Source organism: Capricornis sumatraensis, chromosome 12 (genome assembly GCF_032405125.1).
Source record: "Capricornis sumatraensis isolate serow.1 chromosome 12, serow.2, whole genome shotgun sequence".
Classification (NCBI taxonomy): Eukaryota; Metazoa; Chordata; class Mammalia; order Artiodactyla; family Bovidae; genus Capricornis; species Capricornis sumatraensis.
This window is the reverse complement of record NC_091080.1, coordinates 57,151,892-57,177,047: the sequence shown is the minus strand read 5'-3', so window position 1 is coordinate 57,177,047 and position 25,156 is coordinate 57,151,892. Positions and strand designations below refer to the sequence as shown.

The window sequence follows — 25,156 nt, the reverse complement described above, 5'->3', positions numbered from 1 at the left end:
AGAATGCTAGTATAGTTTATAGATGTGAGGTCAGCTAAAGCCACTTTTTGTTTTGGGAAGGGTGAATGTGGGTGGAAGCTGAGTTTGTTTCAGAAATACTGAGTTTAAAGGTCCAGAAAAACATCGAGGTAAAAATGTCAATCACGTAGCTGGAAGTACAGTTTACAAAACATAAGAAAAGATACGGTTTGAGTTTAAAAGCACTTTTGGTCATTCCCTAAAGTGACAGTTAAAAGCTGAGCAGAAGAGATTCCAGAAAGAAGAGATATATATATGTATATGATCCAACATATCAATAAAAATAATCAAAAGTCATTAAAACAAAATGGAAAAGAAAACAAATGAACTGTTTCAGATTAAAGGAGACTAAGAGGCATGATAACTAAAAGTAGAGCATAATTTTGGATGGGATGTTGGGCCAGACAAAAAACTGTTATAAAAGGACATTATTGGGACAATGACAAAAATGGATACCAGTGTTATTATCAATGTTATCCTGAATTTGACAAGTGTCCTGTGGTTGTATAAGAGAATATTCTTATTCCTAGAAAATAAACTGTGAAGATGTAAAAGTATATGATGCATTAAACTATGCAGGAAAGAAAAAATAATGTGTGGGGGAAGAAGGGACAGAAAGAGGAGAGAAAGAGAGAATAAGAATAATAGAACAAATGTAGTTAAATGCTAGAAAGGGGAGGATCTAGATAAAAGACCTAAAGGAGTTCTTTGCATCATTCTTGTAGATTTTGTGCACAAATGAAATTTGAAATAATAAGTTAAAAAAGAATAAGGACTAAGATAGAATGCTAAAGCCCAGTTTTGATTTGATAACATCAACAGTGAATTGATCCTCTGAGAGTGATATCCATTGAAAGCTATTCTGGCTTGAGGAGAGAAGAGGTTTATGCTGCCAGGAATGGAAACAGCTTTCTCTATATCAATTGTTCCATTTACACAACAAGATATGCTGATAACTCTAGTCTATTACTGTATAAAGATGTTCTGTCCCACGGACTAACAATACTGGCATCCATCATTAATTTTCCTGATATAGTTTTTTTTGTTGTTGTTTTTTGGCTATAGAAGCCACCTAGTCCTTCTCTGAGAAAAAACAGACTGACAGAAAACAGTATCTAATTGTTTTGTGCATGTGTGTGTTTTGACTTGCTGCACGAAAATACTCAAGATGTATTCTTTTGAGGAGGAGAATAGGTATATCACTTTAGAACCTGTAGTACCCTTTAAGCCCAATTATAAGCAACAAACTACTCATGAGTGGCTACAGGACCCCCTGGGCCATTGTTTCTGGTGGGACAAGGAATTTCAGATCAGACCAATACCTTATAAAGAAAAAGAAAGATAGATGAGAGGTGGATAAAACAAAATCCATACACTGGGATCCAAACATGGGTTTTCCTTATCAGTTCTTTTCAAAGCTTTGTGTCTAGACCAAGAAGGAAGAAATAATTTTCATCTCAGCAATAAACTTCTTAATGCTTTCATGTACATGACATTATATACTACTAATTCCAAAGCCTTTACTAGGAAAGAAATAGAGTCACTTGTGGTAACTTAGGATGTAATGAAACCAGTTTAGAATATCCTATACAAGTGTCCAAATATATGTCAGATGGAACAGCAGCTTAAAAACTGAAAGAAAATTTGAGAACATGGAGCTTGACTGTCTCAATATAAATGAAACAAACCAATGGGCAAACAGAACATTTCAAAAAATAAGAGAAATCAAGTAATAAAACATAATTTTATAAACTTTGAAAAATCATCAGAGTAGCTTACAATTCATTGAGTTAGACAAGACTATGGTCCTAGTGTGATTAGATTGACAGTTTTCTGTGAGTATGGTTTCAGTGTGTCTGCCCTCTGATGCCCTCTTGTAACACCTACCATCTTACTTGGGTTTCTCTTACCTTGGCGTGGGGTATCTCTTCACGGCTGCTCCAGCAAAGCACAGCAGCTGTTATCAATAACCTCAGATATGCAGATGACACCACCCTTATGGCAGAAAGTGAAGAGGAACTCAAAAGCCTCTTGATGAAAGTGAAAGAGGAAAGTGAAAAAGTTGGCTTAAAGCTCAACATTCAGAAAACGATCATGGCATCTGGTCCCATCACTTCATGGGTAATAGATGGGGAAACAGTAGAAACAGTGTCAGACTTTATTTTTTGGGGCTCCAAAATCACTGCAGATGGTGACTGCAGCCATGAAATTTAAAGACGCTTACTTCTTGGAAGAAAAGTTATGACCAACCTAGACAGTATATTCAAAAGCAGAGACATTACTTTGCCGACTAAGGTCCGTCTAGTCAAGGCTATGGTTTTTCCAGTGGTCATGTATGAATGTGAGAGTTGGACTGTGAAGAAGGCTGAGCATCGAAGAATTGATGCTTTTGAACTGTGGTGTTGGAGAAGACTCTTGAGAGTCCCTTGGACTGCAAGGAGATCCAACCAGTCCATTCTGAAGGAGATCAACCTTGAGATTTCTTTGGAAGGAATGATGCTAAAGCTGAAGCTCCAGTACTTTGGCCACCTCATGCAAAGAGTTGACTCACTGGAAAAGACTCTGATGCTGGGAGAGATTGCGGGCAGGAGGAGAAGGGGACGACCGAGGATGAGATGGCTGGATGGCATCACGGACTCGATGGACGTGAGTCTGAGTGAACTCCAGGAGTTGGTGATGGACAGGGAGGCCTGGCGTGCTGTGATTCATGGGGTCGCAAAGAGTCGGACACGACTGAGCGACTGAACTGAACTGAGCTTTCAATTAAAGAGAGTACTTTGCACATTTTCAAGGAAAAAATAAAATAATAAAAATTATTTAAGAAGCATGAATTTATTGTATATTCTTTCTTTCATAGAGAAGTATGTCAAAAGAGTAACTTAATATGGGATTGAGAATCAAGAATTTCTGCATTCAAATAACAACTATAATGTGAACTAAACGTTATGTAACCAGGAAAACTAAGGATAATATGAATGAAATTACCACAGAATTTATTAAGTAAACAAAGTTTAAACACAGTATAAATAATTTCATTTCCAATTTCAACAACCTTTATCCCATTTCAAATGACACAAACATTTATGGGCCTATTGAAGGAGCAAGGCAAGATTAAAAAACAAATAAACAAAGATAAAACAATATAAGAATATGACAAAAGGTAGAATAAAGCCATGTCAAAACTGTTCTACTCTTGGGGATAAAGCACTGAATGGAAATTTAGGACAGCTGGCTGCTATATCAAGCTTTAAATTAGCCCACTATAATATATGACTCTCTTAATCTACTCACTAGATCTCCTATTCCCTCTCTTATGTCTTCTACAAGTGGAAAATCAGGACAAAATTCTACTATCACCAGAGAAGTTGTAGGGATTGAAATCATAATGTCAAGTAATATTCACTTAACAATATCTACAAACTGAAAAAAAAATTCCAAATACATCAAATCATAGCTAAACTATAACTGGAAAAGACTATTAAAATTAACTCTGGAGAAGGCAATGGCAACCCACTCCGGCACTCTTGCCTGGAAAATCCCATGAACAGAGGAGCCTGGTAGGCTGCAGTCCATGGGGTCGCTAAGAGTCGGACACGACTGAGTGACTTCATTTTCACTTTTCACTTTCATTCACTGGAGAAGGCAATAGCAACCCACTCCAGTGTTCTTGCCTGGAGAATCCCAGGGACGAGGGAGCCTGGTGGGCTGCCGTCTATGGGATCACAGAGAGTCGGACACAACCGAAGCGACTTGGCAGCAGCAGCTGGATTATAAACTTAAACTAAGATTCAAACACAGGCCTCTCCTGCAGGATCCCACAGATGTAACAGTGTACTCAAATTTACTCTGTTCACACTGATTGAGTTTAAAAATTTCCCCTTGGGGCAGAAAGAGTCCTCAGAGTGCTTATAGAGATTCAAAGCAACAGAAGGAGAGGTAATAACTATTTCTGCTCATGAAAGCTGGGCATTTTGTTACTTATTAAATAAATTATGGAATTTGAATTGGGACATATAGAGGTATTTTCTATGCCTGAGAAAAGCCTGATTTGTTTTTGTAGAAAATTAAAGTCTTGAGCAAAAAGCCTTTTTCATTCATGTTTGAAAGTGGCATACCACTTCCTTACATTTCTCTTTATAATAACACAGGTTGTTTAATCATTAAATGAAGCATTTGATAAAGTAAAACTTTCAACAAAAATGAAAAAGTTGTGATTAGTTATCCTTGACAGGAAAATTGTGTATAGACATGTCTCAGGCTTTACTTAAGCACGATTCAGGGAAATCACAGTGCATGTAAATGAAACATATTTGTTTATTCTGATTTTGACACAAAGGAAGCCAGAGTAAAAACTCAACCTCTGAAAAATAAAACAAATATTTTTCTTAGGGTTTCAAAATACCAAAACATATACACGATATTCCCAAAATATTCCTAGGCCAACTATACTCAAAAGAATTTCAGTGGATATTTAAATATATACAGAGAGAGTATCTTTTTCAAATATTGTGTTAAACAATAGGTTTTTATTTAAAAAAAACAAACAGGAAAAGTGAACTACAGAGATTTTAAGATACAAAAATTGCTTGGGTTCACCATTCCTTTTACATGGTAACTTAATCAGTGTATTAACTCTTTTCAAACTTGTTGTTACATCTAATTTCAGGATTAAAATGGACTTCAGGGACTTTCCTGGAGGTCCAGTGGTTAAGAATCCGCCCTGCAATGCAGGGGACATGGGTTTGATCCCTGGTCAATAAACTAAGATCCCACATGTTTCTGAGCAACTAAGTCTGTATGCCACAACTACAGAGTCCATGTGCCTCAGTGAAAAATCCTGCATGTGCCAAAACTAAGACCTGATGCAGCCAAATAACTAAATAAATACTTAAAAAAGGAGAAACTTTATAAATGCATCAAGCTACCCACTTGATACTTCAGTCCTTATAAACGCAATCCTACCAAATACTTAGCCAGCTGATGCCTGCATTTTTCTGCTGATGGAGAACACACTCGATGCCAAGGCGTTTTGAAAAGCCCTATCAGAAAGCTTGGGCCTTCCTGGTAGCTTGGTTGGTAAAGAATCCGCCTGCAATGCAGGAGACCCTGGTTTGATTCCAGAGTTGGGAAGATTCGCTAGAGAAGGGATAGGCTGCCTGTTCCAGGATTCTTGGGCTTCCATGGTGGCTCAGCTGGTAAAGAATCCGCCTGCAATGTGGGAGACCTGGGTTTGATCCCTGGGTTGGGATGGTCCCCTGGAGAAGGGAAAGGCTACCCACTCCAGTATTCTGGCCTGCAGAATTCCAGGACTGTATAGTCTATGGGGTCACAAAGAGTCGGACATGACTGAGAGACTCACTTTCACTTTCATCAGAAAGCTTATCTTTACTCTTTTTTTGTAATGTCTACTCAGTTGTTCTAATTCTACTACTTTAGACCTTACCAAGTGAGAAAAGTACCCTTTAACTATTTGTAGACAGTTATAATCTGGGCACTAATAGGATGTTTTCTAATCTTCTGAGTAGGTTTGGTCAATTTCCTCTTAAGACCTTTGGTTTAGAGCTTGGGTGCCCAGAACCAACCAATGGATCACATTCTAGATATAACTTCTATTACCATAGAATAGTATCTCCATATGAAAATCTTCAAAGTTGTCTTTGTATTTTAATTCTAAGCTGATACAGAAATATTAATATCTCCTCTTTTATATTTTTTTATTTTTTAAATTATGAAAGTATGATAACACATTTACAGGAGACCTGGAAAATTATGAACAAGGTTCATAAAGAACAAGGTTACATACAGTCCCACTATTTAATATCTCCTTTTAATACACTTTCATTTTATTGAGCTTTGCACATGCTGAACTTTTTTTTTCCTCTTACAAACTGAAGGTTTGTGGCACCAAGCAAGTTCATCAGTGCCATTTTTCCAGTATCTGCTCACTTTCATATTGGTGTCACATTTTGGAGATTTCTCATGATATTTTAAACTTATTATATTTATTATAGTGATCTGGGATCAGTGATTTTTGATGTTACTACTGTAATTGTTTGGGGGCTTTAGAAATCTTGCCTATATAAGATAAACTATTTATAATATTCTCTGAACTATCTTCCTATTATTAACTTAGTACTACTTTCATCACTCATTCTTCCAGGGTAATTATTCTAGAACTGGGAACTCTGATCATGTTATTCAACAGAATGGCATATAGACTGCACAGCTTAGTACTTAAAGTCATTTACAGACTCTCTTATCTTCTCAGGCTCTCTCCCCCTCCTTGGGCCTCCCTATTCCCTGAGAAACAACAATACTGAAATTACCCCTACGATGGCCTCCAAAGTGTTCAAGTGAAAGGAAGAGGCACACATTTCTCATTTTAAATCAAAAGCTAGAAATGATTAAGCTTAGAGGCACACTGAAAGTTGCTATAGGTTGAAAGTTGATATAGGCTGAAAGTTAGGCCTCTTGCGCTGAAGCGTTAGCCAAGCTGTGGATGTAAAGGAAAAGTTCTTGGAAGGAAATTAAAACTGTGTCTCCAGTGGAGACAAAAATGATAAGAAAGTAAAACAGCCTTACTGCTGATATGAAGCAAGTTTTAGTAGTCTAGTCAGATGATCAAACCAGCCAGCCACCATGTTCCCTTAAGCCAAAGCCTAATACAGAGCAAGGCCTTAAGTCTCTTCAATTTTTGGAAAGCTAAGAGAGGTAAGGAAGCTGCAGAAGAAAAGTCTGAAGCTTGAAGAGGTTGGTTCATGGGATCATGAAATTTAAGGAAAGAAGTCATCTCCACAACATAAAAGTGCAAGGCAAACCAGCAAGTGATGATGTAAAAGCTGTAGCAAGTTATCCAGATGATCTAGCTAAGATAATTAATGAAAGTGGCTACGCTAAACATAGATTATCAACGTAGATGGAATATCTTTCTATTGGAAGAAGATGCCACCTATGACTTTCACAGCCAGAGAGGAGAACTCAATGCCTAGTTTCAAAGTTTCAAAGAACAATCTGACTCTCTTGTTAGGGGCTAATGAAGCTGGCGACTTTAAGGTGATGCCAACGCTCATTTACTGTTCTGAAAATCCTAGGTGGCCTAAGAATTGTGCTACATCTACTCGACTTGTGCTCTATAAGGGGAACAGCAGAGTCTGGATGACCCTGTTCTGTTTATAACATGGCTCACTGAATATTTTAAACCCACTGCTGAGACTGACTGCTAAAAAAAAAAAAACAACCCTTTTCAAAATATTACTACTCAATGACAATGTATTTAGTTAACCAACAGTTCTAAGGATGGATGCACAATGACATGAATGCTGCTTTCATGTCTGCTAACACATAACATAACTGATTCTATAGTCCATGGGTCAAGGAGTTATTTCAACTTCCACGTCTTTCATGGTAAAAATAATCAGCTGCTGATGATTAGCAATTTCACTCTTAGCTATTTATACGAGAGAAACAGAAACATATACCCACAAAAGACGTGTATACAAACATTCATAGCAGCTTTCCTCATAGTAGCACCAAACTGGGAGAAAAACAAACGTCTACTGAGAGGTGAATGAATAAACAAACTGTGAATATTCATGCCCAGCAAGTTAAGAAATGAACTACTGGTATAACATAAAATGGATGAAAACATACAATGTTGAGTGAAAGAACTGAGACACAAAAGGGTACATACTGCACAATTCCATGTCTTTTTCATCCATGAAGAACAAAACTAAACTATGGTGAGAGAAATCACAAAGTGTTCACCTCTTGATGGGTGGTGGCTGAGACTGACCAAAGGGACATAAGGAAACTCCTTAGGGTGACTATGCTGTTCTCTGTCTTGTTTCAATATGTACCATTATCACATATGTAAATTATTACATGTACATAACACTTAAATGAAAACTAAACTTCTATTAAAAAGATATATTCTAAAAGAAAGAGTAACGGGAACAAAAATCAAAGTTTCAACGTCTCTGTTTTCAGGATGCTTACCTGTCTAAGAGCTGATCGTGTTTTTCTAGAGCATTCTTTTCAGCCATCACCGCTCGGTCCTTTTCAGCCACAGCATTATCCCTTGCTTCTCGGAGGTTTCTAAAATTTAAATATATATTTCAGTTATTCCAAACACACAGTATCCATCTTTTCAAGACTCATAAATGGGTTTGCTTGGAGTCAGACTAACTGATAAATCTTAGGGATGCCCTAGGGGTTGGGGATCTACAGCGCATGTAATATGAATACGCCTGGGTTGGTGAGTTTCTCTAGCAGCACACAGCAGCATAGGTACAAACATGCTCTAATCTTTAAGTGTCATGTTACCTTTCATCACAATTTTTCTCAACATGGCTGAAGGCAGGCTGGCTGGTTTGTATATATAGCAACTCATTTAACCCTGCCATAATGTAATGAGGTAAGTATAACTACCAAGATATTAAACACAAGAAAGCTGAGGTTTTGAGAAGTAAATAAATATAAAATACAATTTCATAGAGAGAGATATAGATATAGGGATACAATATAGAGATCAAAAAAATCCAAATGGAAATCAAGTTTGGGATAAAAACTTCATTTTTGGATAAAAAATCCAAATGGAAATGAAGCAAGAGAACTGATGAACTACTGGATCCTGGGTCTCACTTGGAGAGGAAAGGAAGAAAACAGAGAAGGACTGAGATTAGAAGGCAAGGGACAAAGGACTTGAAGTCCTGATAAGATAACCCACAGATTACGAGGAAGTGGTTGTGCAGGGAGGATGGAAGACCAGAGACTGCTGTCAAAGAATGGTGATTCAGAGGTAGAGTACTGCCTTCAGCTCTGGAATTTTAGTTCATAAAATGGAGGGTGTGACATGAGAATAGCAATGAAGCAGAGCTGAGATGAAGGTCAATGTTCATGCAGGGCTCAAGGAAGTATGAGGCCACAGTATTAGTCATTCACTTACAGTGCTGACGACAGCAGGAAGTGAAATTGACAGAAAGATACACACAGTGACAGTTAAGGGGAATGTCCAAAAGGTGGAAGATAACAACAGTGAAAAGTTAGGAGTGATACAGCCAGATCAGATCAGTCACTTCAGTTGCTCACTCGTGTCCGACTCGGAGACCCCACTGACTGCAGCACACCAGGCTGTCGTTCTATCACCAACTCTGGAGCCTACTCACACTCATGTCCATTGAGTCAGTGATGCCATCCAACCATCTCATCCTCTGTTGTCCCCTATTCCTCCCACCTTCAATTTTTTCCAGCATCAGAGTCTTTTCAAATGAGTCACTTCTTCGCATCAGGTAGCCAAACTGTGGGAGTTTCAGCTTCAACATTAGTCCTTCCAATGAATATTCAGGACTGATTTCCTTTAGGATGGACTGGTTGGATCTCCTTGCAGTCCAAAGGACTCTCGAGTCTTCTCCAACACTACAGTTCAAAAGCATCAATTCTTTGGTGCTCAGCTTTCTTTACAGTCCAACTCTCACATCCATACATGACTACTGGAAAAACCATAGCTTTGACTAGACGGACCTTTGTTGGCAAAGTAATGTCTCTGTTTTTTAATATGCTGTCTAGGTTGGTCATAACTTTCCTTCCAAGTAGCAAGGGTCTTTTAATTTCATGGCTGTAAATCACCATCTGCAGTGATTTTGGAGCCCCCCAAAATAAAATCTGCCACTGTTTTCACTGTTTCACCATCTATCGGCCATGAAGTGAAGGGACCAGATGGCATGATTTTTGTTTTCTGAATGTTGAGCTTTAAGCCAACTTTTTCACTCTCCTCTTTCAATTTCAAGAGGCTCTTTAGTTCTTCACTTTCTGCCATAAGGGTGGTGTCATCTGCATATCTGACGTTATTGATATTTCTCCCTGCAAACTAGATTCCAGCCTGTGCTTCATCCAGCCCAGTGTTTCTCATGATGTACTCTGTGTATAAGTTAAATAAGCAGGGTGACAATATACAGCCTTGACGTACTCTTTTTCCTATTTGGAACCAGTCTGTTGTTCCATGTCCAGTTCTGACCTGCATACAGGATTCTCCGGAGGCAGATAATCATCTTTTAGGATCTGAAATAGCTCAACTGGAGTTCCATCACCTCCACTAGCTCTGTTTGTAGTGATGCTTTCTAAGGACCACTTGACTTCACATTCCAGCATGTCTGGCTCTAGGTAAGTGATCACAGCATCGTGATTATCTGGGTTGTGAAGATCTTTTTTGTACAGTTCTTCTGTGTATACTTGCCTCCTCTTCTTAATATCTTCTGCTTCTGTTAGGTCCACATGATTTCTGTCCTTTATTGAGCCCATCTTTGCATGAAATGTTCCCTTGGTATCTCTAATTTTCTTGAAGAGATCTCTAGTCTTTCCCATTCCATTGTTTTCCTCTATTTCTTTGCACTGATCACTGAAAAAAGCTTTCTGATCTCTCCTTGCTATTTTTGGAACTCTGCATTCAAATGGGTATAACTTTTTTTTCTCTTTTGCTTTTTGTTTCTCTTCTTTTCACAGCTATTTGTAAGGCCTCCTCAGACAGCCATTTTGCTTTTTTGCATTTCTTTTTCTCAGGGATGGTCTTGATCCCTGTCTCCTGTACAATGTCACGAACCTCCGTCTACAGTTCATCATGCACTCTATCAGATCTAGTTTCTTAAATCTATTTCTCACTTCCACTGTATAATCATAAGGGATTTGATTTAGGTCATACCTGAATGGTCTAGTGGTTTTGCCTACTTTCTTCAATTTCAGTCTGAATTTGGCAATAAAGAGTTCATGATCTGAGCCGCAGTCAGCTCCCAGTCTTTTTTTTGTGGACTGTATAGAGCTTCTCCATCTTTGGCTGCAAAGAATATAATCAATCTGATTTCAGTGTTCACCATATGATGATATTCATGTATAGAGTCTTCTCTTGTGTTGTTGGAAGAGGGTGTTTGCTATGACCACTGTGTTCTCTTGGCAAAACCCTATTAGCCTTTGACTTGCTTTATTCTGTACATCAAGGCCAAATTTGCCTGTTATTCCAGGTGTTTCCTGACTTCCTACTTTTGCATTCCAGTCCCCTATAATGAAAAGGAGATCTTTTTTGGGTGTTAGTTCTAAGAGGTCTCGTAGGTCTTCATAGAACGTTCAGCTTCTTCAGCCTTACTGTTCAGGGCATAAACTTGGATTACTGTGATATTGAATGGTTTGCCTTGAAAATGAACAGAGATCATTCTGTCATTTTCAAGATTACATCCAAGTATTGCATTTTGGACTCTTTTGTTGATCATGATGGCTACTCCATTTCTTCTAAGGGATTCTTGCCCACAGTAGTAGATATAATGGTCATCTGAGTTAAATTCACCCATTCAGTCCATTTTAGTTTGCTGATTCCTAAAATGTCAATGTTCACTCTTGTCATCTCTTGTTTGACCACTTCCAATTTGCTTTGATTCATGAACCTAACATTCCAGGTTCCTATGCAATATGGCTCTTTACAGCATTGGATCTTGCTTCCATCACCAGGCACATCCACAACTGGGTATTGTTTTTGCTTTGGCTCTGTCTCTTCATTCTTTCTGGAGTTCTTTCTCCACTGATCTCCAGTAGCATATTGGGTACCTACCGACACGGGGAGTTCATCTTTCAGTGTCCTATCTTTTTTCCTTTTTCATACTGTTCATGAACAGTATGAAGGGTATACAGCCAGATAGGGGCCTTCAAAAATCAAATCCTATTTGGTTTTTTATCATAGTAGAAGTTTGGATCAAGAAAAACACCAACAGTAAGTTTCTTTAGGAGTCATTAAATTTTTCTTTAAAATCCTCTTCTCTCACAGACGTATAACATTAATAAATTTGGAGTATAATGTAAATGATTGTGTTCACTTAATCCCTACAAATCCTTGGTGTTATATTTTCTAATCTTCTTTATGGTCAAGTAAATTGTTTAGAGGGCTTAAATCCCTGGGTCCAAGTAACGGAGTTTCAGTGTTAAACCCATAATTTGAGCTCAGCTGTGTTTCACTCCAAAGTGAGTATTTTTTACATTATATCAACCTATCTCCCATAAAGAACAGGACTGGATATTAGAAGTTGGTTTTTATTACTGATGCAGAATGTCAGTAGGGAGCCATGAAAACTCACACAATTCGAATAAATCTATCTAATAACTATTAGACAGAAATGTTTAGTGGTCACACTTGTTGTGCCAGTGGCTTGATGTCATCTTTTGCACAGTGATGCTAACAAGAGATTCAAAATTTAGAAAGTGTCAACCAATAGAGATTAAGCAGTAAAATAGCTTATGAGCCAGAAATAAAATAATTAAAAAAAAAAAACTGGAGTATAGACAACTCTTACTAAATAGAAAATAACTTCTGCATACTGTTATCTAAGTAGAGGTACCTTTTAAAATATACATCAAAAACGGCATGTCATTATTTTCTGGTATCATCCTGATTGCAAAGACCTTCAAAAATATTCTATTATTATCAAATTAACTGAGATATGAAATTTTTAATTTTATAGATAGAATGATATCCTCAGAATTTATAAAACACACATATTTTTCATCACTAAATGAACTACATATTTAGTTATTCTGTCATTATGAGATTTATATTATATGATTCAGTTTAGTTCAGTTGATCAGTCATGTCCGACTCTTTGCAACCCCATGAATTGCAGCATGCCAGGCCTCCCTGTCCATCACCAACTCCTGGAGTCTACCCAAACCCATGTCCATTAAGTCAGTGATGCCATCCAGCCATCTCATCCTCTGTCGTCCCCTTCTCCTCCTGCCTCCAATCCTTCGAGCATTTGAGTTTTTTCCAATGAGTCAACTCTTCACATAAGGTGGCCAAAGTATTGGAGTTTCAGCTTTAGCATCAGTCCTTCCAATGAACACCCAGGACCGATCTCCTTTAGGATGGACTGGCTGGATCTCCTTGCAGTCCAAGGGACTCTCAAGAGTCTTCTCCAACACCCCAGTTCAAAAGCATCAATTCTTCAGCATTCAGCTTTCTTCACAGTACAACTCTCACATCCATACACGACCACTGGAAAAACCATAGCCTTGACTAGACGGACCTTTGTTGGCAAAGTAATGTCTCTGCTCTTCAATATGCTATCTAGGTTGGTCATAACTTTCCTTCCAAGAAGTGAGCGTCTTTTAATTTCATGGCTGCAAGCACCATCTGCAGTGATTTTGGAGCCCCCCAAAATAAAGTCTGACACTGTTTCTACTATTTCCCCATCTATTTCCCACGAAGTGATGGGAAGAAATGCCATGATCTTCGTTTTCTGAATGTTAAGCTTTAAGCCAGCTTTTTCACTCTCCTCTTTCACTTTCATCAAGAGGCTTTTGAGTTCCTTTTCACTTTCTGCCATAACGGTGGTGTCATCTGCATATCTGAGGTTACTGATATTTCTCCCTGCGATCTTCATTCCAGCTTGTGCTTCATCTAGCCCAGTGTTTCTCATGATGTACTCTGTATAGAAGTTAAATAAGCAGGGTGACAATATACAGCCTTGACATACTCCTTTTCCTATTTGAAACCAGTCTGTTGTTCCATGTCTAGTTCTAACTGGTGCTTCCTGACCTGCATATAGGTTTCTTAAGAGACAGGTCAGATGGTCTGGTATTCCTATCTCTTGCAGAATTTTCCACAGTTTATTGTGATCCACACAGTCAAAGGCTTTGGCATAGTCAATAAAGCAGAAATAGATGTTTTTCTGGAACTCTCTTGCTTTTTCTATGATCCAGCAGATGTTGGCAATTTGATCTCTGGTTCCTCTGTCTTTTCTAAAACCAGCTTGAACATCTGGAAGTTCATGGTACACGTATTGCTTAAGCCTGGCTTGGAGAATTTTGAGCATTACTTTACTAGCATGTGAGATGAGTGCAACTGTGTGGTAGTTTGAGCATTCTTTTGCATTGCCTTTCTTTGGGATTGGAATGAAAACTGACCTTTTCCTGTCCTGTGGCCACTGCTGAGCTTTCCAAATTTGCTGGCATATTGAGTGCAGCACTTTCACAGCATCATCTTTCAGAATTACAAGTAGCTCAACTGGAATTCCATCACTCTACTAGCTTTGTTCGTAGTGATGCTTTCTAAGGACCACTTGACTTCACATTCCAGCATGTCTGGCTCTAGGTAAGTGATCACAGCATCGTGATTATCTGGGTTGTGAAGATCTTTTTTGTACAGTTCTTCTGTGTATACTTGCCTCCTCTTCTTAATATCTTCTGCTTCTGTTAGGTCCACATGATTTCTGTCCTTTATTGAGCCCATCTTTGCATGAAATGTTCCCTTGGTATCTCTAATTTTCTTGAAGAGATCTCTAGTCTTTCCCATTCCATTGTTTTCCTCTATTTCTTTGCACTGATCACTGAGGAAAGCTTTCTGATCTCTCCTTGCTATTTTTGGAACTCTGCATTCAAATGGGTATAACTTTTTTTTCTCTTTTGCTTTTTGTTTCTCTTCTTTTCATAGCTATTTGTAAGGCCTCCTCAGACAGCCATTTTGCTTTTTTGCATTTCTTTTCCATGGGGATGGTCTTGATCCCTGCCTCCTGTACAATGTCATGAACCTCTGTCTATAGTTCATCACACACTCTGTCTATCAGATCTAGTTTCTTAAATCTATTTCTCACTTCCACCGTATAATCATAAGGGATTTGATTTAGGTCATACCTGAATGGTCTAGTGGTTTTGCCTACTTTCTTCAATTTCAGTCTGAATTTGGCAATAAAGAGTTCATGATCTGAGCCGCAGTCAGCTCCCAGTCTTTTTTTTTGTGGACTGTATAGAGCTTCTCCATCTTTGGCTGCAAAGAATATAATCAGTCTGATTTTGGTGTTGACCATCTGGTGATGTCCATGTGTAGAGTCTTCTCTTGTGTTGTTGGAAGAGGGTTTTTGCTATGACCAGTGCGTTCTCTTGGAAAAACTCTATTAGCCTTTGCCCTGCTTCAATCTGTACTCCAAGGCCAAATTATATGATTATCTCAATGCAAATAAATGTTAAATCAAAAACAATTCTTATAAAAGTTGTGAATATATTATATACTTGTTTATATGACCCATGCTGTTTCAGACTCCAGCTGGTTTGACAAAACACCAGACTGATTCCTGACACAGCTAAACCGTAATCCAAAACTGTTGCAATTTTCATTTCTCAAATACTATATAGTTTTTTTTCCCTAGAAGTTATTTCAGTTGCAAAATTCCAAGGAGACACATTTAGAGTACTAGTTAATCATAATAAAAGCTTAGTTGGTAGGTAAAAAAGCTCCAGTCTCTAACTATATTTCCTTTACTGCAGAAATGGGCATTAGAAATAAAAGCAAACATAATAATTAGATTTACCATAATGATCACTTGAAATGTATAGAAATATGGAATCATTATGGGCTTCCCTGTTGGCTTAGACCATAAAGAATTTGCCTGAGATGGAGGAGACTGAGGGTCGATCTCCGGGTGGGGAAGATCTCCTGGAGAAGGGAATGGCAATCCACTCCAGGATTCTTGCCTGGAGAATCTCATGGATAGAGGAGTCTGGCAAGCTATAGTATACATGGTTGCAAAGAGTTGGATATGACTGAGCAACTAAGCACACATGCATGCATGGAATCCCTATGCTGTGTAACAGGAACTAACATAGTACTGTAGGTCATTATACCACAGAAACAAACCAGCAAACAAACTTACAGGAAAAAAAGATCAGGCTACATGAGTTGGGGCAGGGAGAGTGGTAGGAGGAGGGGGAATTGGATGAAAGTGGCCAAAAGGTACAAACTTCCAGTTATAAGGTAAATAAGTACTAGCAATGTGCCTGTATGCTAAGTCGCTTCAGTCATGTCTGACTCTTTGAGATCCCATGGACTGTAATCTGCCAGGCTCCTCTGTCCATGGGATTCTCCAGGCAGGAGCCCTGGCGTGCATTGCCATGTGCTTCTCCAGGGGATCTTTCCAACCCAGGGATCAAATCTGTGTCTCTGTAATGTACAACATGATAAATATAATTAGCACTCTTGTACGTTATATATGAAAGTTAAGAGAATAAATCCTAAGAGTTCTCATCAGTTCACTTCAGTTCAGTTGCTCAGTTGTGTCTGACTCTTTGCGACCTCATGGACTGCAGTACATCAGGCTTTCCTGTCCATCACCAACTCCTGGAGCTTACTCAAACTCATGTCCATTGAGTCGGTGATGCTATTTCTTTAATTTTGTATCTATGTGAAATGATGGGTGTTCACTTAACTTTATGTGGTCATCTCTTCATGATGTATAAAAGTCAAATCATTATGCTGTATACCTTAACCTTATACAGTGCTGTGTCGATTATATCTCAATAAAACTGGAAGAGAAAGAAAGAGAGAAAGGAGGGAGGGAGGGAGAGGAGGGAGGTAGAAAGAAAGAGAAAGAAAGAAAACCCCAAATAAACTAATATTAGGGCTTATGAGAGTAAGTGTGATTAGAAGGTACCAGTGCATTCACTATGCCACAGTCTGTATCATCCAGCTAACTATCATTGAAGTGAAGTGAAGTGAAAGTCACTCAGTTGTGGCAGACTCTTTGCGGCCCCATGGACTACACGGTCCATGGAATTCTCCAGGCCAGAATACTGGAATGGGTAGCTGTTCCCTTCTCCAGGGGATCTTCCCAACCCGGGGATCGAACCCAGCTCTCTCTCATTGCAGGAGGATTCTTTACCAGCTGAGCCAACAGGGAAACTATCATTAGTGCTATATTAATGCGTAAACAAGTTCTATGGCCACAAAGAAGAGGAGCTGTTTATTTTTAAGCAGAGGAACAGATGAGTGAATGAAAGACATGTAAGTTGGCCCTTGAAGGACCAATAAATAAAGTTTACTCAAATAAAGAAAAATGAAATGAATGGGAGAAAGTGCTAGAAACTCAAGTTTCTACCAACAAGACTTCCCACAGGTGCCTGCTGGTAAGATTTCTGTATAAACCAGTCTTATCAGGTACCACGCCTTCCATATCCTGCCACAACCTGCATACTTCAGTAAGAAATAGCACAATTCCTTTAAACATAAAGATCAGAGATACTTCCTTTAACATTATGAATTGACATTTAATGTTTCAGTCCGAGAGAGAAACTGTGCAATTCTTCCACTGACAATAACAGAACCAGTAAACACCGAGTGCTCATGCTGTGCTAGGAACTCTGTCAGGCACTGTACATATATTAATAATAACTCATCGAACCTTCACAACAACCCCACAAAGTATAGGCTGTATCATTATCTCCATAATACAAAGGACAAGACTGAAACACAGAGCAGTTAAGTATTTGCCTACAACAGTCACATGGTAAATAAACTCTGGAGCCCAAATGCGAACCCAAACCGAATGGTGCTCGGGTCCATGCTCTTCATCACACGAGGCCACCTCTCTGAAGAGTACCCTTGTCTCACAGAGATCCTCTCTTTGGGAAATTCTGTCATTGTGAGATTTATATTATATGATTATCTCCTAATGCAAATAGATGTTAAGTCAAAAACAATTCTTAGAAGAATTGTGACTATATTATACATTTGTGTTTATGGTCCATGTTCTTGCAAACTCAAGCTAGTCTGATAAAACACGAGATGGATTGATTCCTGTCACAGCTAAGACTGTAACTGTCATGTAACTAGTAAACCATCCACTTGAAAATGTTAAATGTATTAGAAAATGTAAAATAAATATAATTACAGAACAAATAGCAGGAACTCAAATGTTCTTCAAAAGACAAACTTGAAAAATTAAGAGCATGAACAAGCTAATGGAGTTAAAATTTTCAAAGTTCAAACTGAGTATATATAATCAAATATAATAACAGAGAAAGATGTTGGAAGGTGGCCAACATTATAGCAAATGTTTTAAATTATACAAATTCAAATATTTCTTCCTTAGAAATGCTTTTTAGAAAGCTAGCATTTGATTCCTAAACTGTTTTTCTTAACTGATTCCTAAAGTGTAATTCTTTCATGTTGCTTCCTACAAACTCCATCTTCCATACTCATAAGCTTATCTCTTCCCATCATTCTATATTTGCATGTGGGAGGTCGATTAAGAGGAAAGGTAGTAGAAAAGGGAAAAGAAATTTTATCAATTCCATGTAAAATGCAAAAAAAAAAGTGAGTATGCTAGTATTATCACTGACATTGACATTGAAGTCGCTCAGTCGTGTCGACTCTTTGTGACCCCATGGACTGTAGCCTGCCAGGCTCCTCTGTCCATGGAATTTTTCAGGCAAGAGTACTGGAGTGGGTTGCCATTTCCTTCTCCAAGTATTATCATTAGTGTCCAAATAATACACATTTCAACTTAGGTGCTTTTTGAGTGAAAGAAGGTGCTGTTAATAATTATGCCAGGGACTTCCCTGATGGTCCAGTGGTTAAGAATCTGCCTGCCAATGTATGGGATGTGTGTTCGATCCCTGGTTAAGGAACTAAGATCCCATATGCCACAGAGCAACTAAGTCCATGTGCTGCAACAACTGTGTCTGCATGCTCTAGAATCTGAGCACCATAACAAGAGAAGCCTGGACAACACAGTGAAGACTCAGAATAGCCAAAAACAAACAAACAAAAAATATGATTATGCCAGAGAAATAGGCATAAACCAGGACTTCTATGGAAAAACAACTGGAAGATATCACTTAAATTATAACACTCAAACAATAAACTTTAAGAGTTAAGTTCTTAACGATTTCTCCAACAAAAGAATTTAACTGTTACAACAAAATAGACGTATTTCATATGCAACCTAGTGTATTTGTGCAGAGATGACTTTGAACATGTAAGTTTATCCAAAAGTATGGGCTTTTGTGGCTTCTATGGCTCAGTGGTAAAGAACCCTCCTGCCAGTGCAAGAGACATGGGTTTGATCCCTGGTCTGGGAAGATTTCCTGGAGAAGGAAATGGCAACCCACTTAGGAGTTCTTTTTTTTTAAATTATTATTTTTAATTGGAAGATAATTGCTTTACAATACTGTGTTGGTTTCTGCCATACATCAAAATGAATCGGCCATAGGCATACATATGTCGCCTCCCTCTTGAATCTCTCTCCCACTTCCAACCCCATCCTGCCCTTCACTTGGGGAGCACTCCAGCAGTCTTGCTTGGGAAATCCCATGGACAAAGGAGCCTGGCAGGCTATAGACCATGAGGCTGGAAAAGAGCTGGACATGACTTAATGACTGAACAACAATAATAATCTCACAACTGAAACCCGCAAACCTCAGTACAAAACATACAATAATATTAGAGTTCTGTACAGGAAGGAATGTATTTTCTTACTTTTTTAGCAGCAAGATATATTTGATACAATTTCATGGTATCAATAGGCCAAACCGAAATACATACTTGGAAAGTGGTAAGAAGAATGTGACAAGAAAGAGAAAAACTTTAGGAACTTTTAAAATTCTAATAAGAAAAAATTAGAATTTGACAATGCCAAGAGCACGTGTTAGTCTGAATAAACATCGCAAATGCCTCAGAACTTGAAACTGACCAAGGATACATAGCAAAAGAAACATGGTCATCAGAAGAGTTCAGCAAGCGCGACTAAGCAACCCATTCTCCTCCTCTTTCTGTATCCAAATAAAAATATTTTTGTTTAATAAAAATGAACATATTTTTTCTAGTTGAGACAAAAAAGGGACTGAAAGCAGCTGTTTATAGGACAAGTTTACTTATTAGAAAAGCATCTGAATTAATCTCCTCTACCTTCAGATTCTTCCTCCAGGACAAAACATACAACTGCTCATTTGCATTTGTTTCTAAGATGGCATGAAATAAAAGAATTCTAAGTGGATTATCTGCTATTATACAATCAATGACTGATAACCTGTCCTTTAATTAACATAGATAGTTGACAAGTGAATAGACAGGACATGAAAAAAAGGAGCAAAGTAGAAATTTTATATAACATACTTTCTTGGGGGAAGCTAGGCATTCTAAGAGTGGAAACTTACTGAGATTACTGTCAAATGAACAAGCTAGACTTTTCCTCCCTTTATGTCAGTTGGTTCCCAAGTAGATTTTTTTCATTTTATAGGTGTGAGAACTTCAACCAAAAGTAGATAAATGATCTTTTAAAATTATAAAAAAGGTAAGTACCAAAATGCAAAACACTTGTTCCATTAATGTGTTGAGGTTTAACAAGTAGCTGATGGAATAAAATGGAATATATTAAAATGAAACTAGGTGACTCTGGCGGACGGTTAACTGAGTGACTATAAACGTCAATTACCAAGCTAGGTCCGGATTAAATCCATCTTATAAATCTTGTACAGGTTTTCATTTCATCTAAACCCGTAGTCTGATTTCTCTAAAGTAGGAATAAATAATTTTTTCGCTAAACAAGTATTTATTTCACACTTACTATAAATCAGACATTAGCACAGGGGAGTATAACACTGAACAACAGATGAAAGTCCTTACTCATATGGAGATTACATTATAGTAGGAAAGAAACCAACCATATGCCAGTAGGTCCTAAGTCCTTGGAGAGAAATTAAGCAGAGAAGGGGCTAACGAGTGTGGGTGAGCAAGTACAGAAGAGGGGGCTTTCATAGTTTTAAACAGACTCGTCAGGAAAAATGGAGAGAGCAAGTGACATCTGAAGACGTGGAGAAAGCGAGGAGATAGGGCTCCAGGACATCCAGAAATGGTGGTTAAGCAGCGGGAACTGTACATACAAAGGAGGTGGGAAACATGCCTAACAGTCAGAGGAAGAGGAGGCAAGGCGATTAAGCAAGTGTCTAGAAGACAGGCTGTGAAAGAAAGGTGGGGATACTAGGCATAGATCATGTAGTTATCACAGGCCATATTAATCGCTTATAATTTCATTTTTAATCATTTAAACTTTGATGCGGTAAGATGGAATGCCTTTTTACCTGAGCAGAGGAGTGATCCAATTTGACCTACTGTTTAACAGGAACACAGAAGGAAGATGGGGGACCACTTAAGGGGCTCTTGCAGTAATCAGAACAAGAGATAATGGTACCTTAAACCGAGGCTATATCTGTGAGATGATAAAAGATCAATAAATTATGAAGACACAATCAAAAGGATCTTAGAATGACTAAAACATGGAAAATAAGAAAGATTTTGAAAAGGACCTCAAGGTTTTGGTCTGAGTGAGAAGACTACAGTTGTCTTTAATTGCATTGGGTCAGACTGGGGCAAGGAGAAGGAGATGGCACCCTACTCCAGTACTCTTGCCTGGAAAATCCCATGGACGGAGGAGCCTGGTAGGCTGCAGTCCATGGGATTGCGAAGAGTCGGACACGACTGAGCGACTTGACTTTCACTTTTCCTTTCGTGCATTGGAGAAGGAAATGGCAACCCACTCCAGTATTCTTGCCTGGAGAATCCCAGGGACAGGGGTGCCTGGTGGGCTACCATCTATGGGGTCGCACAGAGTCGGACACGACTGACGCGACTTAGCAGCAGCAGCAGCAGCAGACTGAGGCAGAGCTAGGTTGGAGGGACAGAAGTTTGCTTCTAGACACGTTAAATTAAAGATGTTTACTAGATAACCAAATGGAAATGCCATGGAGGCAGCTGCAAAAGATGTCAGGGAGATGGGGAAGTCACAGTGCAGGATTCTGGAAGGCAGTTAGACTATGTTTCCAGGAAGAGGGAGTGATCAACTGTATTTAATATTGCTGCGGTCAAGCAAGATAAGAACTAAGAACCCGACCACTACACTTTGGGCAACATGGTCTCTGGGGGTTTTGGTAAGAGTAGCTTTGTTAGATTGGTATGGGGCAGGGGCAAAGCTTGGTAGTGGACTTTTTAAATGGAGTAAAGAATGAGTAGTCATGCACGGATGTGAGAGTAGGACAATGAAAAAGGCCGAATGTTGAAGAATTGATGCTTTTGAACTGTGGTGCTGGGGAAGACTCTTGAGAGTCCCTTGGACAGCAAGGAGATCAAACCAGTCAATCCTAAAGGAAATCAACCCTGAATATTCACTAGAAGTACTGATGCTTAAGCTGAAGCTCCAACACTTTGGCCACCTGAGGTGAAGAGCCAACTCACTGGAAAAGACCCTGATGCTGAGAAAGACTGAAGGCAGGAGGAGAAGGAGATGACAGAGGATGAGATGGCTGGCAACACTGATATGAATTTGAACAAACTCTGGGAGATAGTGAAGGACAGGAAAGCCTGGCGTGCTGTAGTCCATGGGGTCGCAAAGAGTCGGACACGACTGACTGACAACAATAACAACAAAGAATGAGCATATAAACGCTCTGCAGGAATCTGGCCACAAAGCAGAGCAACGAAATGGGGTTAGTGGTTAGAAATTGGGGGATGAGAGTGGGAAGTGGAGATACAGAGGTTTTTATTTAAAGATAGGAGAAACAATATGCTTATACATGGGAAAAGGGGGAAAACTGCCAGTATAGGAGGCAGAAGGGAGAACTACTGGAGTGTGCCCTTGAGCAGCAGAGAGGGGACAGGCTCTAGTTACAGGTGCAGAGCCTAGGACTCAGGAGAGGAGTCTCAGAGAGGCAGGCCCTGTCAAAAAACACCATTTTATAGAAAAATAAAGGTCTCTTCTTTAAGTTTCAAAATTACAAATGCTTTTATACAGTTCTCATAATTCACACTTAGCCTTCAAGTGTGAAGTAGGGTTTGTGTGCATATGTGCGTGCTAAGTCTCTTTAGTCATGTCCAACTCTTTGAGATCCTGTGGACTGTAGTCCACCAGGCTCCTCTGTCCATGGGGATTCTCTAGGCAAGAATACTGGAGTGAATCGCCATGCCCTTCTCCAGGGGATCTTCCTGAACCATGGATCAAACTCCCATCTCTTAAGTCTCCTGCATTGGCAGGCAGATTCTTTATCACTAGTGCCACCTGCAAAGCCTTCAAGATTTGCAAATTCTCTGAAAAGGCTGAGATTCTTTTCCAAAAACATTACCACAAAAATTAGTTTCAGTAAGAAATTTTTTGTCAATTTGCATAGCCTTGGCCAGTAAGATGGGAATCTTCATTACATTATAGAGTGAGAGGTATCTAGTTTCACCAGTTAAAACATCTACAATTACAGAAAAATCACAACCTTTCAGTGTCTCAGTTTCTACATTTGTAAAATGGAGATACTAATACCTACAACCTCATATAATGCCCCAATTAATTCTCTCTACAATGTATGTGATACATCTATTTATGGATACTCAATAAATAGTAGCTACAGTTAGTATGTAACCTAAATATGAAAATCTAGGGGAGGGAAGAGATAGGTGTATGAGATTAAAAGACACAGACTATTATGTATAAAATAAATAAGCATTAGAATGTATTGTACAGCACAGGGAACTATAGCCATGCTTTTGTAATTACTTTGTATCAAGTATGATCTATTAAAAAGGCTGAATCACTATGCTGTACACCAGAAGCTAATATAATATTACAAGTCAATTACACTTAATAAAAAATTTTTAAAATATGAAGGTATTCATTTAGAGAATTAAAATTAGGGCAATGCTTCCCAAGATTTTTTATTGTAAAAAAATAAAACTATAATATTTGTAAGCATACCTTGGGGAAAACAGAGAAAACTGCTACAGAAGCTTCAGCAGCTTAAGATCCCTTCTTGCCTCAGGGTCTTTTCTGAGGGCTGAGGGGAATTGTATCTGGGGCACAGTAGAGAAAATTCCTAGTTATAAATTATGTGATCTTATTGTTGAAAGACATTGAAAAAGGCACAAACAAGAGGAGAGATGTTCTGTGCTCATGGATTGGAAGAATCAACATTGTCAAAATGGCTTATTACCTAAAGCAGTCTAAAGTTCAAGGTAATCCATATCAAAACCCCAAAGATATTTTTTCACAGAAACAGAACAAAACTATCTAAAAATCACAGACCCACAAAAGATCTCGAATAGCTAAAGCAATCCTGAGAAAAAGCAACACAACTGTAGGCATCACACATTCTGTCTTCAACGTATACACAAAGCCATGGTAATCAAAAGAGAATGATACTGGCAGAAAAACAGATACCTGGATCAATGTGACAAAACAGAGTGCCCAGAAATAAACCAACACAAGGGGAATGACACAGGAGCAAAGAACATACAGTAGAGAAAGGACTGCCTCCTCAATAAATGGTGTTGTGAAAACTGGGCAGCCACATGCGAAAATACTATTTCACATCATATACAAAATTTATTCAAAATGGATTAAAAATCTCAATGTAAGACCTGAAACCATAAAACCCTTCAAAGAAAACATAAGCAGTATGTTCTTTGACATCAATCTTAGCAATATTTTTCTAGATATGTCTTTTCAGGCAAGGGAAACAAGGCAAAAATAAACAAATAGATAACATTAAATTAATAACCTGCACAGTGAAGAAAATCATCAGTAACACAACAATGATCCTACTGAATGGGAGAAGATGTTTGTAAATGATATACACAATAAGCGATTAATATACAAAATAGATAAAGAACTCATACAACTCAACAACAAAAAACAACCCAATTAAAAATGGGCAGAAGAGCTTAACGGACATTTTTCAAAGGAAGACATACAGGTGCTCAATAGGTACATGAAAAGATGTTCAAAATCACCAATTAGAAAAATGCAAATCAAAACCACAATAAGCTATTACCTTACACCTGACAAGAACAACTATCATCAAAAAGACAAGAAATAACAAGTGTTGAAGAGGATGTGAAGAAAAGGGACCCCTTAATCACTGTTGGTGGGAATGTAAATTGGTGTAGCAACTATGGAAGACAGTATGAAGATTCCTAAAAAATTAAGAATAGAACTCCCATATGATCCAGTTATCTCACTTTTGGATACATAGTCTAAGAACAAGAAAACACTAATCTGAACACATACACACACAATGGAATAGCACTCAGCAATAAAAAAGAGATGAAATCTTGCCATTTGCAATAACATGGATGGACCTTGAGGTTATTATGCCAAATGAAGTATGTCAGATGGAGAAAGACAAATATTGTATGATCTAACTCATAGGTGGACTATAAAAAACTAGTAAATAAATAAAAACAAAGTAAATGAACAAACCAAACCAAACAAAAACAAACATGATCATACAGAGAACAGTGTGGTGGTTACTAGAGGAGAAAGGGAAGGGAAGGGCAAAATGGGTAAAAGTGACCAACTGT

The 25,156-nt window shown here is 38.4% G+C and overlaps 1 protein-coding gene across 1 annotated transcript in view; it reads right to left on the bottom strand.

The window, feature by feature from the left end:
• PIBF1 (progesterone immunomodulatory binding factor 1) overlaps positions 1-25,156 on the bottom strand; it is a 229,162-nt gene that overhangs the window by 141,517 nt on the left and 62,489 nt on the right. Inside the window, exon 9 of the mRNA XM_068984596.1 lies at positions 8,014-8,112. Within this exon, the coding sequence (XP_068840697.1) occupies positions 8,014-8,112 (99 nt within the window). The remainder of the gene's footprint in view (positions 1-8,013; positions 8,113-25,156) is intronic.